Below are 24,383 nucleotides of genomic sequence, written 5' to 3' on the forward strand. Positions count from 1 at the left end.
CACTCTTCCAACCCGATCTCTTGTTGAACTCATAATAATTTGTGCGATTTAACCAGATGGCAAAATCTAAAGATAGTGTATGAATTGGCTCACGCAGTACAAGTACAACTTTTACTTTCATATAGAAAATTCAACCAAACAGCAAACTAAATTTTAAACCAATAAATTCTTATGTCTATCTCCTTACCCAAAACTAAACTTAACCATAAAGTTGATCCCTTACCCAAACCTAAACCCAACCAGGATTTTAATTTTGAATCAGTCAAGAAGGGGTCACAGCATTTCTGTGCCTTTCCGAATAGGAGGGGCTGTCATGCTTCAAAAAAGTACCATAAAAATAATTCATACAATTCGTGCACTATATTCCAAGTCCTCTGATGACATACAATAACTTTAAAATCTGGTGTACTGAAATCTGCTGCAGCATGCTAATGATTCAAGAAATAACTCCTTTTGGTTTTGTACACAGATACGTCAGATTCATTTTATTGGAGGAGAAAAAATTGAGGTCAAACTTCCTTGGTTCTTGTGCGTAAGGCCAACATGGTAAATTTGAAAGTGGGAGATTTGAAAGCTATCATATGGCTTCAGACAGAGGACTTATGGTATAATACAATACATGGTAGTTTTTTGTCTGTTCTTGGGCTTGACAGTCCCAGTTCTAATTCAATTATATGAAAATAATAGCAAAAATAACTTTTGTGTTTAAAAGGAGGAAAGAAAACAAATGAGTTTGTAATGACAAAAAGGATATTAAATATAGGTTATTGACTTAATCTGTCATTTGTATTGAATAAATAAATATGGAATGATTAACCAAATTTGTTCACTGATGTTGCCTTTTTTTAAATAAAGTATTGGATAGGAAGCTTCCTAAAATGTGATACTTTAATTGTATTTATTTGAAAATTTTGATTATCAATTGGTTTGTCTTTATGGGAATAAAATCGTACGTTTTCATTCAAGCTAAATTGTCTTACAATTTTGCCATCTGGCTAACACATTATTTCGATTTTGTCATGACATTAGGTTAACTTATCTTTATTAGAACAGGAAAAAAGTGATTATGTTCAGACAGCATGTTTTTTGTTTTGTTTGCTTTTTGTTGTTGTTGTTTTGTGTGTTTGTTTGCTTTGATATTTATTTAATTTTTCCTCATTTTCAAAGGACAAAAGACAAATCAAAGTAATTTATTGCTAATATACCACAGTTAAGAATAGGTGATTTGCAACAGAATTATTGCCTTCCCTGTAGGAGAACCTGAGACATATATAACTGCAAGCAGCGAAGATGGGCCCAAGCACCATGGGTCCATTTCCACCCGGTGGCTTTCGAAAAACAATGCATGGTGGACATATGCATTTGGCATTTGACATTATTCTAAAGAATATTGAAGCAATTCATGTAAACACAAGAGGGCTATTTCAAAGTCTGTTAAAAGTGCCACACTTCCTGCTGCCAGTTGGTGGGGCTATGACCGTGACCCATAATAGCTGCATCAATGTGATCAGCCCCCATTACCAAACATACAGCTGAATTTTCATCAAAATCACACAATGCACACAGAAGATATAAGGAACTTCCTGTTTCCCTTTTTTCACCATAAATGTATTGCCTCGCCATGGTTACACCGTTCAATATATCAAAAATATGTTCACAATTTAGCATCTTCAATGTCTTGGCATAATGTTGTCTAAATGTGGTGACAGTCTCATGAATCCCCTATGAGAAGTATTTAAAAGTTCAGAGACTGCAATATTCAAAAAATAAAAAATTGCCAACTTCCTGTTGGGCGGACCTAATGACCATAATTATGTTAGGTTGACTATAATTATGCATAAATTGTTCGGCTTGACGAGAATGATATATGTACCAATTTTGGTGACTGTAAGTGAAAATAGGGGTGCTACAGAGGCAGTCTTAGGGTGTTTTCACTCTTGGTCTGTTTAAGGGGTCTGAGATCAGTTTGGAGGATTTTTCGCCCATATGTGTATGCACCAAATGATCTCAGACCCCATAAAAGCGAACCGAGCCGAGACCATCTCGGGAGGTGATCTGAGTACGGTTCGCTTGCAGCCTTTGGTTCGGTTCGCTAATAACGTGCATTGTGAACAAAAAGCACTCCAGGCTCACTTGAATTTCCCATTCGCGCAATACCAAACGTGTTTGGCCCTGACAGGTTCCAGTACTCAGGAAATGACAATGCGAGTACCAGAGAGACGCGACGAGCCACTTGCTTTGTTTCTATGGATATGACAGAGGGAGATGCATTTTAAAGCTATTAAAACTATTGTAAAGTACACAAGAAACAAACTCAAAGGTCTTTCTTTAGTGTTCTGTGCAATGAAAATGCGAGGGTTTAACCGGATGCCTTGAAAACCGCATGAAAGTTAAGAAATTACGATCTATAAATGGAAGTAACACGAGGCTGTCAGTAAATTAAACAAATTGTGATTAATCTTATTGTTTGTCATTAATAAGACTAATCTACCATGATTGAATGCTGAAGTTTGCCTCTAAATCCAGTATTTTATATAAAAATACAATGCATTCAACTCTGTTACATTACTTTTCTTTGTAATAAATAAGACTAATCTACCATGATTGAATGCTGAATTTTACTTATACATCCAGTAATTTTGTATAAAAAAGCAATGCATTCAATTCTGTTACATTACTTTTCTTTGTAATATAGAATTATAATATTGATGCCAAAGATCACTAAATGAAGTGTTATTGAATATAGACACGTTCTTATGCTGCTTATTCATTTTGAGAGCATTAAACATGTTTATATTATCTTATAAGTTAATACGTAGAGCTATTTGTACTCTTAACATTAAATATAGCCCTGACCCACAGTAGCCACCTCAATGTGATCAGCCCGCAAGGCCAAACATTTGGCTCAGTTTTGATGAAAATCACAAGATGCACGCAGAAGATATGAGTAACTTCATTTTTCCAATTTTTTGACGTTATTTTATCACGTCGCCATGGCAACACCGTTTGATATATCAAAAATCTATTCGCAATTTAGCATTATTTAGCATTATAACTATAATACGCCCTTTAAAACTGAACACAAAATTAGGATGAGAAATTGCTCATTTTAATTTACAGACCCAAAGTCTGATAGCATTAAATCAGAAACAAATCTGTATCAAATCTACAGTATAATCATTCTGTGGAGACAACTGAAAAACAATTATGAATTTCACTTTTACCTGCAATATTTTTCCTGGTACCACTCCATGTTTTCATTATTGCCATAAACGACTCGAACAAACTTTATAGTTGAAAAGATTGTGTTTATCTGGGTCGGTTGTATAACTCGGGTCCAGTTTAAACTGAAAAGCGCAAATTTGCGCGTATGCGAGTTTACGTGCCAACGCACATATGTTTTATCACTTGTAGAGGCATGTTTGAAGACTTGTTTAAAGTAAATAAAGGTCATTTAGAACTGGGATTTTTTTAAGGCATTATTTGAAGATATGTGCTAACAGGGAAATATTTGACTGATTACAAATGATAAGGAAGGTCTGGTTCACCCGTTTATCTAACAGCAGTTGTAAACCAGTCCAAAATAAACAACGATATTTTATATACTAAAACACAACAATACAATCACATAATTTCAGATGTGTTTATTACTAATCATTTGATAATTTAATAAATGTCACCCAATACTCTATATTTCACCCAGAGGGGCACCTCAGCCCATGTGGGCAAAGGGGCAGTTGCTTGGGTCACTGTAGCTACCCCTGTGTACCTGTTTGGATCCAAGTATACTACAGAGAAATTTAATGTTGGAGCGGGATTTGAGTGAACGCTTTTTTACCGGTGAGCGTGAGCGGTACTTGAGCGGAGCATCCGCTTGGTAGGAGTGTCACGCCACTCCGCTTCGCTCACATGCTCTGCCAGACACTCAATCACCTTTGAATGTAGTTAGAAAAAGATGGCCTAGATGACTGGGCTATATTTACTTGGTCAACAGAAACACTTTTGAAGCAGATAAAATAAAGCTGGGCTCTGCAGGCCAAGCTGTGCTTGCAAACAATAATTTTTACTGGTGCTCTGTTGTAAAATGCTCCACCTACTGTGCTCTCCCTCTATCATATTTTATTACAAAAACAAACCCACTCTCTATGAAAATCAAACAGTGTACAGTAAGCTCTACATTAACATCGAAATGCACAGCAGCACATCACAGTAGGAGAGATGACAAACCACTGACATATTTCCTTTGGAACTCTCTGAATTTGACAGCATCAAAATCACTCCTAGACAATCATTTTAATTGCATTTTGATTTGAGTGAAATTCTAACCCCATGAAGTCTCTGGAGACCAGGAGAGGAGCACTATGTACAGGCTGGCTAAACTAATTATTCCTTAGTTTGACTTGCTATTGTCATCAAGCTCTTTAAATCTAAAATGTAAGTTCTAAATAGAATCAAAAAAGATTTTACAGCCTGATGCCATGAGACAAAGTTCTACAAAGAACTAAATATTCTCTAGTTCTTTAAAGAAGCATATATGTACTGGTGCTTTACAGACCCCGCAAACCAATATTTGAAGAACCTATAATGCAACATTTATAAACTCTGTAGAAGGTTCTTTGCTGAATCTAAGAATCATTGAAAAAACTATTTTTTTTAAAGAGTCTATCTCTAGTGCGAGTGGCCTGAAATTATTTCAGTTTCAGTATTTAGTTATGGAGAATATGGATAAGAGTGCAGAACCAGAACTCAAACTTTTGATTTTAGAACTACTAGAAAATTCCAAGTTTCCATTTTCTCCACTAAGGGATTAGGAGGCATTAACTATGCAACTGCTACAGTCCCGACAAAGCTATCTTTTAATCTTATTAGTGTCAGCTTCTTGTTCTTTTTAAAACATTCATGTTTTTATGTAAATTATAGACAGCTAAAAATATAGTCCATAACTATTAAGATGTACTTTGAACTTTTTGTTGAAAAATGTTTAAAGAAACATAAACATTTTAGTATTTTTTCACTGATATTTGGCCCCTCCACCATAACACATGAATCTCAGCACATTTAAACAAAAGTTGACACCTCAAAAATCTTTAAGACAGGTTTGACATCAGTGATGTCACTTGCCATTGGCTCTTGTATGAATTGTTAACAACTGCAACATTCCAAAGTGGATGTATCCTTTTGAATGAGATGCGACTGCCTTCACGCAGGGGAAGATTTTCAACTATTAAACCTTACATTTCACTCTGTTCCTCACACAAAGCTATTGAATGCCTTTGGAGCACTTGGATTGAGTTTTTTAGACAACTTTTATGGTGCTTTTTGTAATTCTCACAAATAAATTATTGTGACTCCACATTTATCATACTGTACCTTAGTGTAGAGCCGAGGAGGGCGGGGCCGGGCTGGAATGAGACACACCCGGTCCCCAATCAGCCTGATGGGGCGGGCGGGGGATAAAGGTGGCCGGGGACGACAGTTCGGGAGCGAGAGTATTACAGGCAGCTGTGCTGTGTGTTTAGTTGTGTGTTTTGGTTGTATTTTTGGTTAATAAATTGTTATTTAAGTTGCCAAGCCGGTTCTCTGATGCGCCGTCGCGTGGTCCTCGATCACTACTCCACCCTCTCAGGCGGACTGCAGCCGCTCCTCCCCGGGCGGACCGGAGTCAGACCTCTGACCCCCAGCGGACAGAACGCCCCTCTGCGTTCCCGGCGTCCCGTGGGGACTCTCCTCCGCCCCTGGCAGCGGCCCTACCACTCCAGGTGGTCGGGGAGTCGCTTCCCTCCTCCCCCCGCGGACGGCGGTCTTCTCTCGACCCCTCCGCGTTCCCGGGGGACGGCAGGGCACTCCTCCGCCCCCGGCAGCGGCTCCCTCGCTCCAGGCGGTCGGGGAGTCCCGTCCCCACTCGCCTTGCGGACGGCGGCCGTTCCCCGCGTCCGGGTGGTCGGGCTACTCCGTCCCCCATCGGACGGCAGCGGCGCTCCCCTGGGTGGACGGCAGTGTCGAGGATCCTGCGACGGGAATCCCTCCTTCTTCCCGGGTTTCGGCACCAGTGTAAGGGGGTTCAGTGGAAAGGAGGAGGCAAGAACCGGCTTGGCAACTTAAATAACAATTTATTAACCAAAAACACAACCAAAACACACAACTAAACACACAGCACAGCTGCCTGTAATTCTCTCTCTCCCGAACTGTCGTCCCCGGCCGCCTTTATCCCTCGCGCACCCCATCAGGCTGATTGGGGACCGGGTGTGTCTCATTCCAGCCCGGCCCCGCCCTCCTCGGCTCTACACTTAGTTATATGAGTTATGAGTTTTGTACCCTTTATGTGACTGCCCTAGTTGAATTAAATTATAGGATTAGGTTCAACATCTTAAGATCTACATTTCTAAACAGTACATGTCAGATTCAGCTCACATGTCAGTAAGATGAACAGATACACTGAAATATAATTACATATGAAATGAATGGCAATAGATAGGTTAGATTCAGCTCACACACTACTGGAAAGTTTCACATATTAAAGTCATTTTTCGTTATGAATATTTCGTCCACTCACACAGGGTCAAAATGTAATATTGAAGAGCACTGGAATCCTGGAATGTTCTGATGTAGAAAGCTATGTAAAGCAGTTTCTCACTGAGCTTTTTCCAGGATCCAATTATCAGTGGAAAGATGGGTGGCCAGAGAGCATGGCAAGAGGGATGGAGCATTTCTGTGATTCAGACGAAGAGTAAAAAAGTATATTTCAAGGCTTTGCATCAGCCCATGGGTTTCCCTGTTTAATCCAAAGCGCTTGACAAAGTGGCAAAAACACTGCATTCAGCAATCAATACATATTATCTTATATCACAATTCCCATTAGCTAGTGACTCTACAAGCCCTTGTGGGAAGAGGTGAGACCGCAACCTTTGACCATCCAATAAAAGGAATGGCTGGTGGTGCATTTTGCTATGAGGAAGAAGGCCTATTTGATTCCTCCAAAAGCAATTATTTTAAGGCCTGTGATCAGACTTTCTCTGGGGAGTCCAGACCACATCAGTGTCCTCCCAGCAAGACAGAAAAACACAAGTAGCACAATTTGAACTGACTAGAGGAAACAAGGGACAAACTGACCGACAAAAATGCCACAGGTTTGCAAAGGGCAACAATTGCTAACAGCGACACTTTCCAACCTATTTTTTTTTACTGTGCGATTCCATATGGAAATTCCATTACACCCACATCATCTCTCTGGGCATCAGTATGCAACTGTTGTTCAAACCAAGATTTAAGATTTTTGTTGTCAAAATCCCTTGTTTTTATCGTTGCTGGTATAAATAGCATCCTATCAACAGAAATGCTTGGAATATATTACTGGAACAGCTTTAACATAATCATCTGTATAGCATGTCCATAATATCAGTGATGTGAAACTGCCACAAAGAAGAATCACATAGACATGCTATAATCTCAGATGTCCACAATCATAAATACTGCACTACAAAAGCAAAACACTAACTGCAATAACACTGAAACTGAGAAATGGCTTCAAAATGTTTTGGTTTTACTCTGGATTATGTAGTTAATGTAACAGTGCAATATTCACACTCCATGTTCTCTCAGTTTGAGCAAAGTTGAGCCAAACCAGTCTGTCACATGACAGATCATATTCCAAGAGACACGATTTCAGTCATAAATCAATTCTGATGCAGCATAGATACTGCATTTTGCCATTGCTTGGTGGTAAACTCTGATAAAACAAAAGCTCTCCTTTTTTGCCTCTAGGCACTACAATTGTAAAATACAGGTCTAATAAAGCCACTTTAATCACCAAGCTTGTTGTAATAAACACATTTATTTCCTTCAAAATTTTTATTTCTTAAAGCGTAGGCGCCTATGCCAAGTTTTGTGTGAAGAGCGATATCCGATAACAAGAAAGGCAATTTCCCCGTCAGATGACATGAATATGAGCAGAATAGGGGAACTCACTAAATGAGAGCTGAGTAGATGGTGGCAAATTGCACAGCATACTGGCTGTGAGACAGACTGACAGGCCATTGCCAGCAGATCAAACAATCCACAAAACATTGCTAATTTCGCTCCAAGAGACATGCATTATTCCTTTGCCACTTGCTCATTTTCAGGCCCTGAAAAAACATTTCAGGTCTCCTCACACATCCTTTTCAATTAGGTTGGTCAACCCAGCTCTCAAATCGCCCTTATAATAGTACGAGTTTGGTGGCACAAGCCAATTATCAGACTGTATCACAGTGGGGAAAAAAGGTTTATAGACCTGAACTCTTTAGAGACGAATTCCTTTACTTTATACCAGCACAACAGTTTACTTGGAGAATTTTTTTATCAAAGGAGAAAATGTATCTTATCGCAAAATGTTTGAGCAGCTACAATATTCAATATGGACACAGATTAATACTGCAGGTGTATTTGGGTCATTATGCTTCATTGACCATATGTCATAGTCAATGCCACGTCATTCGAGGAATTCACAAGCAATGCTTTGCATGTGTGAATTACATAAACACAGCAGTGCTCAGTCACAACACATCTGCTTGTCGGTTGTCTGCCAAGGAAAACATATAAGGACACTGCATTTCCACACAAGTCAAAGTTCTTGGATGAATGACAGGAGTTTGAGATACACAGAGATAAGAGTGCATCCATAGACCTATTGCTTAAGTTATAAAGGAAACCGATGGGAAATAATAAGATAAGATCCAAGCCCTGCAGGTTGTCACACAGCATTGAACAGTGAATGAGGGTGACACTTAAGGCTTCAAGAGGATGAGAAGGGGATGATGGAGAAGGTCAAAGAAGCCGTTTGTAGCTGTGAAACTGTGGGGCAAGAGTAGGGGTTAAAGAGGAGATCTCCGATAATGATGGGGTGGGCATTTGGAAATGGCTGAGACTTATGAGGTAATTCGACCAAATGCAGAAGAGAAGAGTGAGAGGAGCTGGAGTGCTGATGTGACAGCCACTGATAGTCTGTTGTGTGTATTTTTTTTTCTTTATTTTTTTCTTTCTTTCTTTCTCCAATCCCAGCTTTGGGGTGAGACTTTCTGTTTGCATAACCAATGGAAGACAGGGGAAGTGTTCGGGAAATCTCTTTCAAAAATGTTTTTTCTTGAAAACATTTTTTCTTCCATTTGGAGATGCTAGTTGCGCAAAAATTACACACTTCCCTTTAAGAACATCTAGCTACATTGAGAGATGCAGAGGAGGTTACTGAACTTTCTAAAGAATCTCTTTTGAAATGTTCTTGTATAAACCCCAATAATAAGAACAGGCATACAGCTCCAGTTATGATGTGTTATGTTTTAGTACAAAAAACAAAACTAAAACACATAAGCTACGCGCTAGGTATATACTGGTTTTCGGTAAAAAAAACAAACCATTTGGTTCACCACCCACAGTTCTGTAAGTTTAATGCCGCATATGGAGCACTAGGTTTGGTGAGGAAAACAAAGCATCAAATAGATAGACACAGTTACGACCTCCGTTAATGCAATGTATCACTCTGTGAATGGATACACTCCATCTGTGTTTCATGTGGGTCAACTTTCTACAGAGAGAAGGTGTCATATTAACTATAAGTATATTAAATCAGTTTATGACATCAGTTTTCTGCACTCATTAGTGTTAAGTTAAAAATGGAAAAATGGAGAAAAACCGCTGATAGAGAAGCCCCAATGTGTCATTCAAGTCTCCTTTATGGGAACATTGTCTTTTTTGTAATAATTACAACAGCGATTGTTAAAAAACGTTTACAAAATAGGCACTGTTAGCAGACATTGCTCTACGCGAGTGCTGTTTACTGGTAATACATCGATATATGATTAGCTATTTACGATGACATCACCCAGTGACCCTTCGAGATTGAGAGCTCATGGCAAATTTTCCACAAACTTGCCGCAAATTCGCCACAGATCATTTTCACATGCAAATTAGCTTTGCGGCGAACTTGTGGCAAATTATTCATTGTTGTCAAAGGTTTGCCGGAGGTTTACCACTACAAGAGCTGCAAAATTTGCACCGAATCATAAGCTCATTTGCATGTGAAAATAACATGATTTTTTGTAAGAGGATAGATAGCGTGCAACGCACACAGAGCCGTAGGTGAGCCAAAACTGCACAAATTCCCTTACGTATATATATATATATATATATATATATATATATATATATATATAAGAATGTATATATATATATATATATATATATATATATTTTAGTTAAGAACTAACAAAAATTAATCATGGTTTTACCATCGTAATATTGTAGTAAACATGACTGCTGTCACCATGGTTTTCTTGGCAGAAATCATGGTTCTGACACAATTAACCATGGTTTTACAACAGTAATACAGTAATTTCCATATAGTAACCATGATTTTGCTATAGTATTATAACCATGATGACAGTAACTATTTTAATTTTGTGGTTACTATGATTTTATTACAAATACTATAGTTAATCTATGATTACTGCAGTAAAACCATAGTGATTTTAGTAAGGGCAAACATGTTGAAATGTTACCAAATAATATAATTTCTTACTTTGGATTTGGAAGTATATATACTTTTTTCTAAACATAGCAAATACCGGACCGAAACCGTGGCCCTAAAACCGTGATACAAACCCAAACATGAGAAATTTTAACTGTTACGTACACCCCTAGTTTGCGCGCACACACACACATTCTTATATAATTCTCACAATATTCTACAGTCTATCACCAAGTGGGTCCACAGAGGTTGCTGTTTTGAATCCATAGAGACTGTTTTTGCAAGACTAATTTGAAATGCACTGCCTTTTGCCTAGCTTTCAAAATGCATCATCTACTGCAATTCAACACTGAAATGGAGCTTCATTATTGTCCCACAAAATATTCCTCATCAAAATAAATATACAATCATAAGTATGGTGTTGTTTTGAAGTCAGGAATAGAGAAAATGCATAACATTTATAAAAGCTGAGAGGAACAAAATAAAAGGGTACATCTAAGTTTTAATCCTGATCTCATTAAGGCTGCAACCTGGTCTCAGTGAAAACGTGACTCTATCCCAAAACTTGTTAAACATGTCTCCAGGTACAATTCCCTGCAGTTTCCATGAGAAATGAACACTAGAGGAGCTACAATTTTTGTGTTTTTTATTCACTTTCACTCAGATCATGACTTAAATGGCTGATTATGAATATAAATATTTTTGTTTTCTCTCTATTACTCAGACCCTGCAATTTTATGTTATCGACACACTTTTACTCTAACGCATCTTTTAAAAAAAACGATATTTTAATGCTTTTATTACAGAGTCACCTACATTTATATACTTATTCAAACACAGTTTGTGTGGTAGCTCTCCTGACAGGGCATTGGACTCCCATTTGGGGGACTGTGGTTCAAGACCAGCCCTGAAGATGTGCTTTTACATTTCACTTCTGCATTTTAAAACACATTTTAAAACACTATTGGTTAGGTTCAGGCAAAAGTTTTAGGTTAGGCGTTATGTTTTAAAAAAATAAAAATAAATCAAAAATTCACCTTAAAGCCACGTCTGAATACAACACCATTGGCACCCCCAGCTGGACATTTCACTGGAAACCTGCAGCCAGATGTGATATACAGCACATAAATTTTGAATTGCAAAAATGTTGTCATGTTCACGTAAATTTCATGAGACCAGGCTGGAAAATTACATGACTGTGGCAATATCTTTGCAAAATGATTTCACGTGGCACCTTGCACGTATCGCGGCAGTTCCGAGGTGAAATGTTCACTGAGTTGTGCTAAAAGCAAGTTAAATGATCTGCCAAATAGATGAGATTTACAAGGTTAAATGCTCTATCGTGTCATTTTGTGGTGCTACTATGACACTTTCGGCTCACCGGTTGACTCTTGTGACTTCAGGACTAGTAGCCCAAGCCTTTGCATCGCAAGTGCAAACCTCTCATCAGCTGAGCGAAATTTGACCGCTCTCGAACAACCTGTAAATGTAGTTAGTTATGTAAAGCAAATTTCAAAATGTATCGCCTTACAAGTCATGCCCTATAGTAAAAGTGTTTTATGTCATAAGATAGCATTGTGTGAGGACTGATAATCTGCTGTTTTACTTGTGATTGGTGTGAAAGGGGATAAAAGTTATTGTTTTAGGTTTTCTAGAGTTTATTTCTCCAGGAAACTGCTGCGATAAAACTGCTGAGCCACATAAAAATTCATTTAGCAAAAATTTAGATATAGTAATGTGTTTCTATGAGACCACATTGGACGTTTCTGTAGTCTTAAAACCCCTTTAGAAATTAATCTATAATTAACACAGTCACAATGACACAGCACATTTTGTTTTGATTCAAGTTATTTATTGGTCTCACAGTAATTTATCAGATAACCAAATTCAAATGCAGAATGTACAGTGATCTGAATGGTTGCTGTTAAATGTTGAAGTGACAGCCCAAAATCCCAACCACAGTTTAGATTTCCCAGATGGCCATACCTCCAACACACGCCTTTAGCCAGCAGATGATGAGGAACCTTGTTTGACACTTACAAGTTGCAGGAAGCTTAAACTTGTCAATACTGATATTCAAAAAGATGCAGTTAGGGACTGACTTTGAGTCTTATGAATCATGTTACCACCCGTACGCCTTTTTTTCCTCCTCTCTCCTATCCTAAAAGGAATGGTTTATCCTCTTTTCATGGTGCATTAAATCGAAATGGAGGTTGTCCCAAGAGCAACATTACAAACCAACGAAAGTGCAGAATCTCTAGCAAAAGCCTGTGATCAGTGTTTTAGCCCTGCACTTCCCTGGCTGGGTTCCGAGCCTTGAAACTGATGCCGTCTTGCCTATTGGAACAAAGCTCTGTTAACCAGCAGCAGCGTCTAGAAGCAACATCCCACTGACTTCCATTTTCCCAGCATGAAAGTACAGCGGTTTCACTGTTTTCAGTACTGTAGAAGCACACAGTACATTGCTACCAAAAACAACTACACATTTAAGTAACTCTGTTGTTGCTCTACATCATGGTTTTCATTTCGTTTTTGCTTCAGACAGGAAACACAACTGATTTAATACCTTAAAGAAAATTATAGCCTCACAACTAAATTGCATCCCTCTTTCTTTTTTGGCCCACACCTTACGCAGTTAACCCGGAGCTGCTATTGTTTCCAATGATTTGACTTTCTTGCAAAACTGGCACATTTGTGTGTATGTATGTTCTTGTTTTTTGTTTTTTTTTTGGTTCTGCCTGTTTTTACTTTTACTTATTGAACTAAGCGGAGGTCTAAAAAAAATTGACAAGGGTCTACAGTGACAGAAATTACACTCTTCACCTTTGGTTTGAAGATGAGGAGAAAGATTTTGAACTTTCTATATAATCTTTATTGAAAAGTTCTTTCAACCTCTAAAAAGCCCTATAGAAAATAACAGCCCTAAAGCACCAGTATACTCAGTTTGATGTTGTATTAAAGACACACACACCCGATTATCAGAATATACAGTCTATTACCAAGTGGGCCCATAGAGGTTGCACTGGAGATTGGTGCTGGTTTTTGCTAGATTAATATGAAAGCGCCTCTTTTTGCCTAGCTATTATTGTTTCCAATCATTAGCCTTTCTGAGAAAAACTGTCACGTGTGTGTGTGTGTGTGTGTGTGTGTGTTTAATTTTGATAATGTTTTTGTGTGTGTGTGTGTGTGTGTGTCTTTTTCTCACTTATTGAACAAAATGGAGGTATCGAAAATAACGAGAGGGTCTATGGTGACATAAGTTGGGATTTGACTTTTACTGAGAACAAAGGCAGATGCCTCATTTCGGGGTCAGAGAAAATCAGAGGCATAAGTGAGACCAAACAACAGTATCCACACGGTTTAGAGCAGGATTCTTCCAAAGAGGATTTAAGGCTTTAAATCTTTATTTTAAGACTTATGCTTAGAACAGAATAATTGAATAAGTCATTTGCATGAGTATTGCTGCACAATTCATAATTTATTTTATTTAACGTGTTTAAAAATATCTACAGTATATTTATCACATGATATTATCAGAACACAGATTCGCAGAGCCAAAAATCATCTATGCAAATGACAAGACAGCTTTTTTACAGACACAAGGAGAAAAGCAACACTTTATGAAGAGATGTTGAGAGAGAGAGATACAAAGAAATTGTATTGAGTGACTATCTGTAAATAATACATCTCAAGAAAGCAATGAAAATAAACATAATAATAAAAAATAAAAAAAGATGTTCTCTGTAGTACAGACAGAGATTTTTCCTTTGGCAAAAAGGCTACCTGCAAATAACTGTGATTCATAATGCGATGACAATAAACAAGAATTTGACAACACTGCATTTTACAGATCCAGCCTCTCTACTGCCTCCTAGGGGAGTGACCGTAATCTTGGTAAGAAATGCACCCCACACACTAAACTCGTCTGCTTTTGAAGCAAAATGCCCCTAAAGAGGACCAAGTGAGCAGGTGGGAAGAAAGCAAGAAAAAGATACACAGAGAGACAGAAAACAGTCTAAGGAGGAGGCCCAAGGCTCCCTGTGCTAGCGCATACAATGATCAGAGTCACTACTTCTCAAAAGGGCCTTGCTCCTTTCAGAGCAGTGCTTAGAGTACTACAGTATGCTAGACTTCTGTCTCATTCATCTGTATGGATTCTAGGTATTTGTATATCTTAAAGGGTTAGTGCATTGAAAACAAAGAAAAACAAAATTGTTATTTACCTTCTGTTCCAAACTCGTATGACTTCATTTAGTGGAACACAAAAGGAGATGTAAGGTAAAATGTTCAGTACTGACAGCCTCAGTCACCATTTCATGTAATTTTTTTCTCCATACTATCAGGCTGTCATTCTGCCTAACATGTCCTTTCGTGAACCATGGAAGAAAGAAATTCATGTGGGTTTGAAACAACATGCGGGTGAGTAAATTTTTATTTTTGGGTGAACTATCCCTTTAAGTTCAACGTCTTTCCTGGAGTATCAGCATTTGTTAGTCCAGAACAACCCATACTTTTTGTGTTTTATGTTCAGCAGATGTTTCAATTCAAGACTTGAATTTGCATGGGGATATTATGGATGATAGAGTAGCAGTTAGTGAAGCAAAACACTTTTATTTTCAAGCGATATATTGTAATTGCAACGTAGTAACAAACCATAACGCCTGCAGCGAGGCTTGATTGACGTGTTCAGCGTAGCGCTGCGTTTCTGTCGACTGGGAGCCTGTTAGTAAACACATAGGAAATACTCAAAGTCTCAGCATCAAATGAATACAAAGAGACAATAGAGAACGTCCCTTATGTTCTCAGAATCTCACGACAATGGGTCGATTCTATCTAAAATAAAACTTCAAAGAAATGTGGAAGATTTAAACAAATGAGAACATCCGAAACAGACGGTAGCATTCAACCAAATGAGTGGGTCTAATATTCCTCTTCTTGTGCTTTGTTAACATAATAACAGTCACTGTCAACATAATTTTAAGTCTTTGATGGTACAGTAAATGTGCCACAGTTTATTGACTCAATTTGACTCAATTTCTACCTTACATAATGTTATAAAATGAAGAGTTACTCTCAAAATGGATTTTCAGCTTTTTTTATACATCATTGGCAAAAACACATGGCAACTGAAGTGACAGCCATTGTAAGCATTTAAACATTTGGTATAATTAAATTAAACTCAAATGGTTCTTTTAGAACCTCACATGGTTATCTTTTAGGGGTTCTTCCATGGAGATAATATTGTTGTTGTTGATCATAAATGCATAAAATGTTACATTTGTCTCTCAAATAAATATAATTTTGCATATAACATATAGCATATAACAAATTGCATTTGTAATGTGCACAAAAAGAAATGAACATTTAAGGTGCATTCCTGCCTATACGTATGCATGCATTAGTATTTAAATGTTAAAGAGATAGACTAACTGATTTACAATAGCAGGCTTTCTGATTTCTTGAAGATTCCCTTTATGCTTGTCTTGACTAAACTCTAAATGTTGCATAACATTTTAAGGGATAGTTCACCCAAAAATGAAAATTCCCTGATTATTTACTTATTTACCCCATGATATCCCAGGTGTGTATGACATTCTTTCTTCACCAGAACACATTTGAAGAAAAATATCTTAGCTCAGTAGGTCCTTAAAATGCAAGAGAATGACGATTTCTCTTTTGAAGCTCTGAAAATCAGCAGAAAGTCAGCATAAACTTCATCCATATGACAACAGCTGTTAAATTTTTGTCTTCTAAAGTGATACGATCACTTTTGGTGCGAAAAAAGATCAATATTTAAGTACTTTTTAACTAAAATCAAACTTTTCCGGCAAGCTTCACAAGAGGGTGGATTTCAAGCGGTCTCTCGTGTGATGTATTCATGTTGCCACGATGTCCACTCGGTTGAAACATCCAGGATAAGCACACAAATGCACCATTGTGAGTAAAGCAATAGATAATTACAGATCTAAACCAAAACCAACCAAGCTACTGTACAGCGTTCCTCCTTCTCATTGTAAACAGCACTGCTCTTCTGGCTGTGACGCACGTACGTCAGTTCTCACATGTTTCAAATGCCAATGCAATTATTTCAAACGCGCATACCGCTGCAGAACGGAAGCACGATTTAGAGTAAAGAAAAATACTTAAATATTAACTTTTTCACACCAAAAGCGATCGTGTTGCTTTATAAGTCATTAATTTAACCGCTGGAGTCGTATCGATGTTTATGCTGCCTGTCTGTGATTGAGCTTCAAAAGAGAAATCTCCATCCACTTGCATTTTAAGGACCTACTTAGCTAAGATATTTTTCTATTTTTCTTCAAATGTGTTCTGGTGAAGAAAGAAAGTCATATACATCTGGGATATCATGGGGTAAATAAGTAAATGATGAGGGAATTTTCATTTTTGGGTCAACTATCCCTTTACTGTGAGTGAGAACATTTTCTGTCAAATGCTGCATAATAAATGCTTCTTCTAATGCCACAATATAAAGTTCAAAACTAATCACCTTATCATCTTTGGAAAAGCCTTCCATCTCTAGAGTTTAAACATTTCATTATCTGTTACAGCACCTGAGCAGGCACAATACAGCCATACAATCAAAACAAATACAGCTCAATGCACTGCTTGTACTTACAAGACCTTACAAGCACAGTTCCTCATTAACTATATTGTAACTACATTACATTGTATGACTACAAAGAAGGACAGACAGAGAGCTTAAGCAACACTATGAAGGATAGTCTCCAGGCTACCACATCTCATTATCGCCATGTTCTTGAGATGGAGGCCATAGCAGTTCTGTCCAAAAATAGACTGACGAAATGGTACAACCCATCTGGCCCCCCTACCATGAAGTGCTCAGGATTATATTCTACAATTTCCTCTGGCTTTAGAGTTAAACATGTAACTTCCCATGAGTGTGCAGAGGACAGAGAGAATGATTTGATTCAGCACCAGCTTTGATTGCTTTTCTCCATATTTTCTTTCATTTGCGCAATAATTATTGCTAAGCATGCAACCAACATTACAAGGAGGCTTTAGCCCAACTGAAAATGCATGCTGTCAGTGTGTTGTGATATCCCCTAAGAGTTCCAGACATGCTCTCAATCTGCCAAATCTTTCTGAGAATGAGGCTTATACACCTCTAGTCCACACTCTACATCTATCATATATGGTGAGTAGAATTTAGACTTCATTTAGGCTAATTGAAACAGGTACTGTATGTCATTAAAGATTACAGCATTGCTCCCAACCAATTTGACAAGCACATTAGAAATGAGCATCTAACTGAAGAGGAAATGCAGTTCAAATGTTTGGCATTGCTGTGCTTTTGAAACGCATGATGAATGCTAATATCCCCCAAAATACTTGCTTAGAGGAGCATAGAGCGACCTTATAACTTAAAACCCATAGGAGTATTTTCAGTTTGGAGAGTGTAGGGCAGCCACTAGGTGGAAGTAGAGCTACTTTGTTCAAAATTCATCATAGCCAAATCAAACGTATGCACTTGTTTTGTGAACAGAGTTTAGGAGAGCGTCAGCAATAATTACCTAATCATGAATCTCTAGGATAGAACCAACTTCAAAGCTTAACTATACAGCCTCCTTTTTTCACGAAAGGGTGCATTTGGAAGTGCACCCCACGAAGGGTGCCAACCGTGCATACACATTCTGCTGGAAACTGTGCTTTCCGCAGACATCACTGTGACTTTCTCAATGGGCTCCTAAAGGATCTGCGGAATTGCTATGCAGCGCACTGCGCGCGAGACACTTCTCTTGGTGTGCAACTCATTAGAATGCTCCTCTGCAATCAAGTAAAGCGCGTGTGATAAAATGCCTTCATCAGATGTCTCGCCTCACCTAACAGAAAACGATGTCGTTTTATCTTTCAAATGACGTCAGTTTTTCATGGGGCTTTTGCAGAAGAAAATATTAAGCAAGAGGGGATTACTAAAAACAGCTAAAATGATCTCAGCCGTCCTAATGCAGAGAAAGTCTAGCGTCCCTCTGAAACACGCAATGTCATTTTTTGCACTGCAGTACGAGAAAGCATATTCTGATTTCGTATGCGTCTTAACCGTATTATCTCATATTACCACAGAATGCTGTGAAAATGCTAACCATGAATTTTAATACACACACACACACATATTCTTAATGTATTGAAACCCACCTGTTTGCTTTGGAAAAACTGTTCATGCGGCAGACAAAGTTTACCTTCACCCCTGTCGTTTTGTTCATGAAATTGCTACATTAATGGTGCATCCATCAAGTGGTGCAGAAGACGTAAGATACTGTGCACAACGATTTTCATGTCTGCCAGCTATCCCCAGGCATACTCATCCCCATAATCGAATATCCACCTCGGCCATCTCGATTGCCATATGAGAATGGATCATTTTGGGAGGTCTTTTTTATGCCAGGTTTAACGCATAATTGTCATTTCACCAACTTATAGGCATGCACCAGTTCATCTAGCCAGAAAAACATACAGGCACATCGCATATTTATTCGTTATGTGCATCAGTCAAGCTTTAATTAAATTAAGCAAGCGCATGCTCCCACGCCAAATTCACTCTTGCCATATCCCCAGCATCCTGGCCTCCACCTCCACACCACCTACTTTTTTTTTTTTTTTTTTTACAGCACCTCTGATATAAGACCTCTTAAACCCTATCCGATCTCGCGCTGCAGTGCCAATCCTCGTATCCATCACTGAAACATGCACGTACGTGTCCCCAAAGAGGGTTACAAAGAGAATTTCCAACACTCTTAACCTTTGCAAAACCTAGTATCTGTTTTTCAAACAAAACCGTAACGCTATGGTGGCATGCATGCTTAGCCTACAATGCGGCGTCACGAGAGATCGTTTCTAGTCAAACCACCTGTTCTCAGTCAGTATCGCTATAAAGGCTACATAATGGACGTATTGATGGGGACAAATGGAGATATTAATCTCATTCCCTAACTTGATATTACTGCCACAACCTTATTCATCAAAGTCAAATGGATTTATGCAGTAAAATATGACGTGCGTCCATTGCGAAGCAGTTCCTGTAAAGCTAAATTCATTTCTGATGGACATTACATTGATCGTCTGTTGATGCTACATTTTTAAAATCAAAGTAAAGTGAATTCACAATGCATTGCTTTTCTCAATGTGAAAATAATACAAGTGGAAACCAATGGGAGATGATATAATGAGCAATCACTGTCTATCTAACCCTAACCGTCGTATCAGAGATCCGAACTTACCGATGTGAATAATTGAATCGGGGAGCACAGGCTCCCACTCCAGACTCCAAAATGTGATAAGAAACAATACTGCCGGGAAAACTTTCATCTCGGTTAAAATCTATTCTCCTTGAAGGTGCAAAAAGATGTTAAAGCGACGATAGTTTTAAATCCTGTGCAGAGTGGCTGGTTGGCCTCCTTTCAAACTGCTCTCTGTCGGTGCTTTATTATTTATTTATTTTTTAATTTTTTTGGCTTGGATGTGGTTCACTTGAGGGCAAAATCTTCTGTAACCTGTTTGGAGATTTCCCGCACCCGTCAAAACATCCCGATGCTCCAATCAAATGCTCTCTAGCGAATCCAAATCGATATCAGACAAAGTTAAAAATGTGCCTCATATACTGGTCCTTTTATTTCTCCCGTCTGGCCGAATAAATCGAGGTTCCGTGCGCTAAACACGACGCATCCCAGCATCCCCGCGCGCGACTGGAATGAACATAACTTCCTTTTGCGCTGATGCAAAAAAAATAAATAAAAATAAATAAAAAAATAAAAAAAACCCGGTTTCCCTCTCTCGGTCACGAATGTCGCTGATATGTCAGTTAAATTTCAGTTGAAGAAGATTTTCTTCATTGAGCCCTTATTCCGATGCAGTGCTGCGGAGAGACAGGACTTTTCTGCGATAAAAAATTAAGGGCTCGTGATGCGAAATCTCGAGCTGTGATGAGTGGGAGGAGGCCTCCAGGATATATGCGACTATACGGGCAGCAGCATCAGTACCCGGCGCTGTCCAGAACTGAATTAACACAGAGGAAAGAGAAACGAAGAGAGATGATAGACAGAAAAGTGGGCGGAGCAGGTAGTTTCATGATAATGGAGAGGGCTCATCTGTGAGACTTTGACGCCTCCCTTGTCCGACAACTGACAATCTTTAAGTCGGCAACTACTGAGATGAATTTTCTAAAATAAACTGTGTTTGTTGAGGAAACTGTGTGCTAGTTATGTCTGAAAGATGAAAAGTATTGTCTGCTCCTGTGCAAGCATTTCTTTTTTATCTTAGAACAAAAGAACATGTTCAATGGCATCACTTTTTTTAATGCTTTTTCAAAAGTAATTTTGATGACAGTCGCAAAATGGATTTGCACTGCTCATTGAGCACAGAAATATGCAGCCTACCCTCGATATCCATCAAGTGCACCCTGCTCTGTTTGGATCATTTGTGTCTGCTTTATGGCATTGTTTCATTGGCCGTCTACAAAGAAGTTCATTTTCGATGTGCCAGATAAAACAAAGCAGTTCAGTACTGGTATTCTTCAGATTACATTTTCGTCTTTATTTATTTGCAACCTTCATGAGATGTGCTGACTCTTTCTTCCTCAAAGAGACTTCCATGAGCTGTCAGTTGCACTCAGGGTTGACAAACAACGCTGTCTAATATAAAGTCAACAATGTTATTACACCTCTTGGAAGATTGTTTTATCAGGTGACATTCTAGCCTTTTTTTAAACGGTCACAACTCATGACCTATCAATTATAAGTTTGTGTGGCTTGACTTCAATGACCTGTTTATCCATTCAATGACATTGTTGATTTTAATGTGACCCAGCAAACCCAAAGGATTATAGGAGATGGGAATATGGAGACATTGTCTCAACATCTATATCAAATCCACAGAGAGACAAAGTGATGGCTCATTAAACAGGGTGATTGGATCACGTGTGAGCCAGGTCTCCTTAGCAACCAAATTGGCCGGTTGCTAGTGAGGGTAGAGTCACATGGTGTAAACTCCTTGTGGTCGCTATAATGTGGTTCGTTGTCGGTGGGGCGCATGGTGAGTTGAGCGTGGTTGCCGCGGTGGGTGGCGTGAAGCCTCCACAAGCACTATGTGTCAGTGGCAACGCGCTCAACAAGCCACATGATAAGATGCACGGGTTGACGGTCTCAGACGCGGAGGCAACCGGGATTCGTCCTTCGCCACCGGACTGAGGCGAATCACTACGCGACCACGAGGACTTAAAAGCACATTGGGAATTGGGCATTCCAAATTGGGAGAAAAGGTGGGGGGAAAAAAATCAAAAATAAATAAATAATAGCAACTCTTCATTCTAATAGTGCACATCAGATATAACCTATTGCAGTCAGGCAGTTGATGCCATTACTAGAGTACAATAGCTGTCCATTTGACATGCATGTATAGACGTGGGATTCTGCTTGATGGGTTTCCATTCACCTTTGACTCTGACTTCATCCTCCCGTCTTTTAGCAAGCATAAATATTGATAAGCCTCTTAATGGATGCCATGTAAACGTAGTGCATGGGAATGAATCTGGTGTAAGAATGTTGTCATGCATGTTGTCACATGAAGTCTGCACTGTCACTCGAGATTAGTTTCAGTGTTTTGTTGAAGAACAGTCCTTTCTGTCACACTTCAGCAACTCAAAATACATGCAGCATTTGGTAACCCTTTCAAACTCTTTGTACTTCACCATGAAATATCTTCTTTTACTCAAAAACTTCAGTAACTAAGTTCTGTTCTCTTAGACTTTCCACCCAAGCTCATTTCCAGGCTGATCTCATGAAAACTAAGTGACTGTAAAGACACTTCTGCAAAATGATATTATGTGATTCTGTACACATATCTCGGCAGTTCCGAGCTGAATAAAATGTTAAATGTTCTCCCAAATAGATTTATAAGAGGTTTTTAAGGTGAATGCTCAATTGAGTCTTAAATTAACAAAACCTACCTGCCTACCCTAAACCTTAGACCTATACTATAGTGTCATAAAAACCAATTTGACATCAAAAAAGCATTTTCTGAAACAACCAGGTAATTTTGTGGTGCTTCTATGACACTTTTGGCTCATGTGTCGACTCTTGTGCTCTTCAGGACTCTTTGCATTGCTAGTGCAACTCACTATTTATGAAAGTGGACAAAAGTTATTGTTGTTGTAGCGCCTCTAGTCTAGTGTTTATTTCACCAGGAAACTTACAATGACTTACGTAAAAATAATTTAGCAAATATGTAGGGTGGGCCTCAATAAAAATGGACGGGCCAAATTTTCGCCCACATTTATTTATTTTTTTTTACCAAATTTTCCTTAACAACAGAGGTGGCGCATTCAAACAGTTCTTTCACACTTTCAGAAATCAGAATTTGTGCATTATTTAAACTATTTTATAAATATATTTGAAGTCAAAGAATAATCTCTAATATTCTGGGTGGGTCTGGGTCTAATTTGGGTGGGCCCAGGCCCACCATGTCCCAACCTTGGCGTTGCAACTGAATGTAGGTATAGTAATGTGATTTTACGAGACCAGGCTGCTCATTTATCACCTACTGTACAATATTCCACACGAACACAGCGAGCACATTCATTCATTGCTCACCAACACTGTGATTTCTGAAAATAAATTATTTATCAGCAAGCAAACAGAATGATTATGGGGTCATGTCCGCACAATGTCATGCCCTTAGGTTGACTGAGCAAAGTTAGGGTTGAGAAATGGATAAGAAGCACTTTAGAAGGTGTTGTGGAGTTTGCTCAGGCAGCAGCAGCTGTCCTGATATTCTCACCAAATATTTATAGGTCTCCCAACATCAGAGTCATAATTTTTAGATTTGTGCTAGAGAGAACGTTTCCAAAGTTTCATTAATAATAAAATATCTTGTTACTTCAAAATAAAGTATTGCAGAGCTTTTGGGGACTTTTGAAAAAAAACAAAAAACAAAAAAAACAAAACAACAACAACAACAGTGTGAGTGTATAGGTGAGAACTACTTACTGTTAATAGCAGGTTGCATTTAGTTATATCTTATGCATAGCTATTGATATTTTCACATCAAGTAAAAGATAAAGTTGGTAGATCTACTTTCCCAAAAGATTGTTCATAATTAGTGAAATAGACATTCATATTTGAACTGAAACCTAGACAGTGCTGGCCATCACATGCTATGAATGCTTATTTAGATCCAGATTATTAATTGAGCTGAGACCTTCAAGTCTGATAGACTGCATAAGAATCAGCTTCAAAAGCCACTGTGTCAGAATGAAGAAAGAGCACTTAAACTTCTATATGTTACAGCATATGCATTATTTATAGCACTACCTGTGAGCGATATCCAGTGAGCTGTCGGGCCACTAAATAGCTGATCACTGGCTCAAATAAAGGCCAAGAAATAAAAAACACAATTGCAGCTTTTTCTTCCTGCACACTTAGCTGAAAATCGGCCCCATTACTAAATAGTATTAACTGCTCATAAATGGAATGAAATAGCTTTGTGATTTGTGGCTGTTATGTGTAATTTGCTGCCTGGGCATAAAAGTTGGTGGATCAATTTTTAGCTATTTGCTCCCTCCAGAAAATGTGATTCCATTGACAAAACCTGCATGCCAGAGCCTGTTCTTTGCTAGACTAAGATGACAAGTGTTTCAGAAGACATCATAAAGTAGCTGTGATCTATAAATAAGAGCCTGTTCATTCACAGTGCTAAAGGAGCTGTCCACTGCATGAGGAGGAGGGGAACTACAACTGAGTCTGGCTGTTTCGCAAGAGTGCTGCTTTGCTTTTCTGTCACAGGACGGCTGTTCACCTTATGCTGGTGCTGATTTCCAGCAAGTCAGTTTAGATATTACAGCACATGAAAAGTG

General features: G+C 38.5%; 1 protein-coding gene across 2 annotated transcripts in view; it reads right to left on the reverse strand.

Annotated features, from left to right (window-relative positions):
- The window catches only part of LOC127424243 (glutamate receptor ionotropic, delta-2-like), a 618,756-nt gene extending 598,243 nt beyond the window's left edge, over positions 1-20,513 (reverse strand). For both annotated transcript variants that reach the window (XM_051669247.1, XM_051669248.1), the window contains exon 1: positions 19,756-20,513. In XM_051669247.1, the coding sequence (XP_051525207.1) occupies positions 19,756-19,843 (88 nt within the window). In that variant the 5' untranslated portion in view covers positions 19,844-20,513. The remainder of the gene's footprint in view (positions 1-19,755) is intronic.
- Between the last annotated feature and the right edge of the window lie 3,870 nt (positions 20,514-24,383).

The sequence above is a fragment of the Myxocyprinus asiaticus genome, chromosome 33 (assembly GCF_019703515.2).
Source record: "Myxocyprinus asiaticus isolate MX2 ecotype Aquarium Trade chromosome 33, UBuf_Myxa_2, whole genome shotgun sequence".
In the NCBI taxonomy this organism is placed as follows: domain Eukaryota; kingdom Metazoa; phylum Chordata; class Actinopteri; order Cypriniformes; family Catostomidae; genus Myxocyprinus; species Myxocyprinus asiaticus.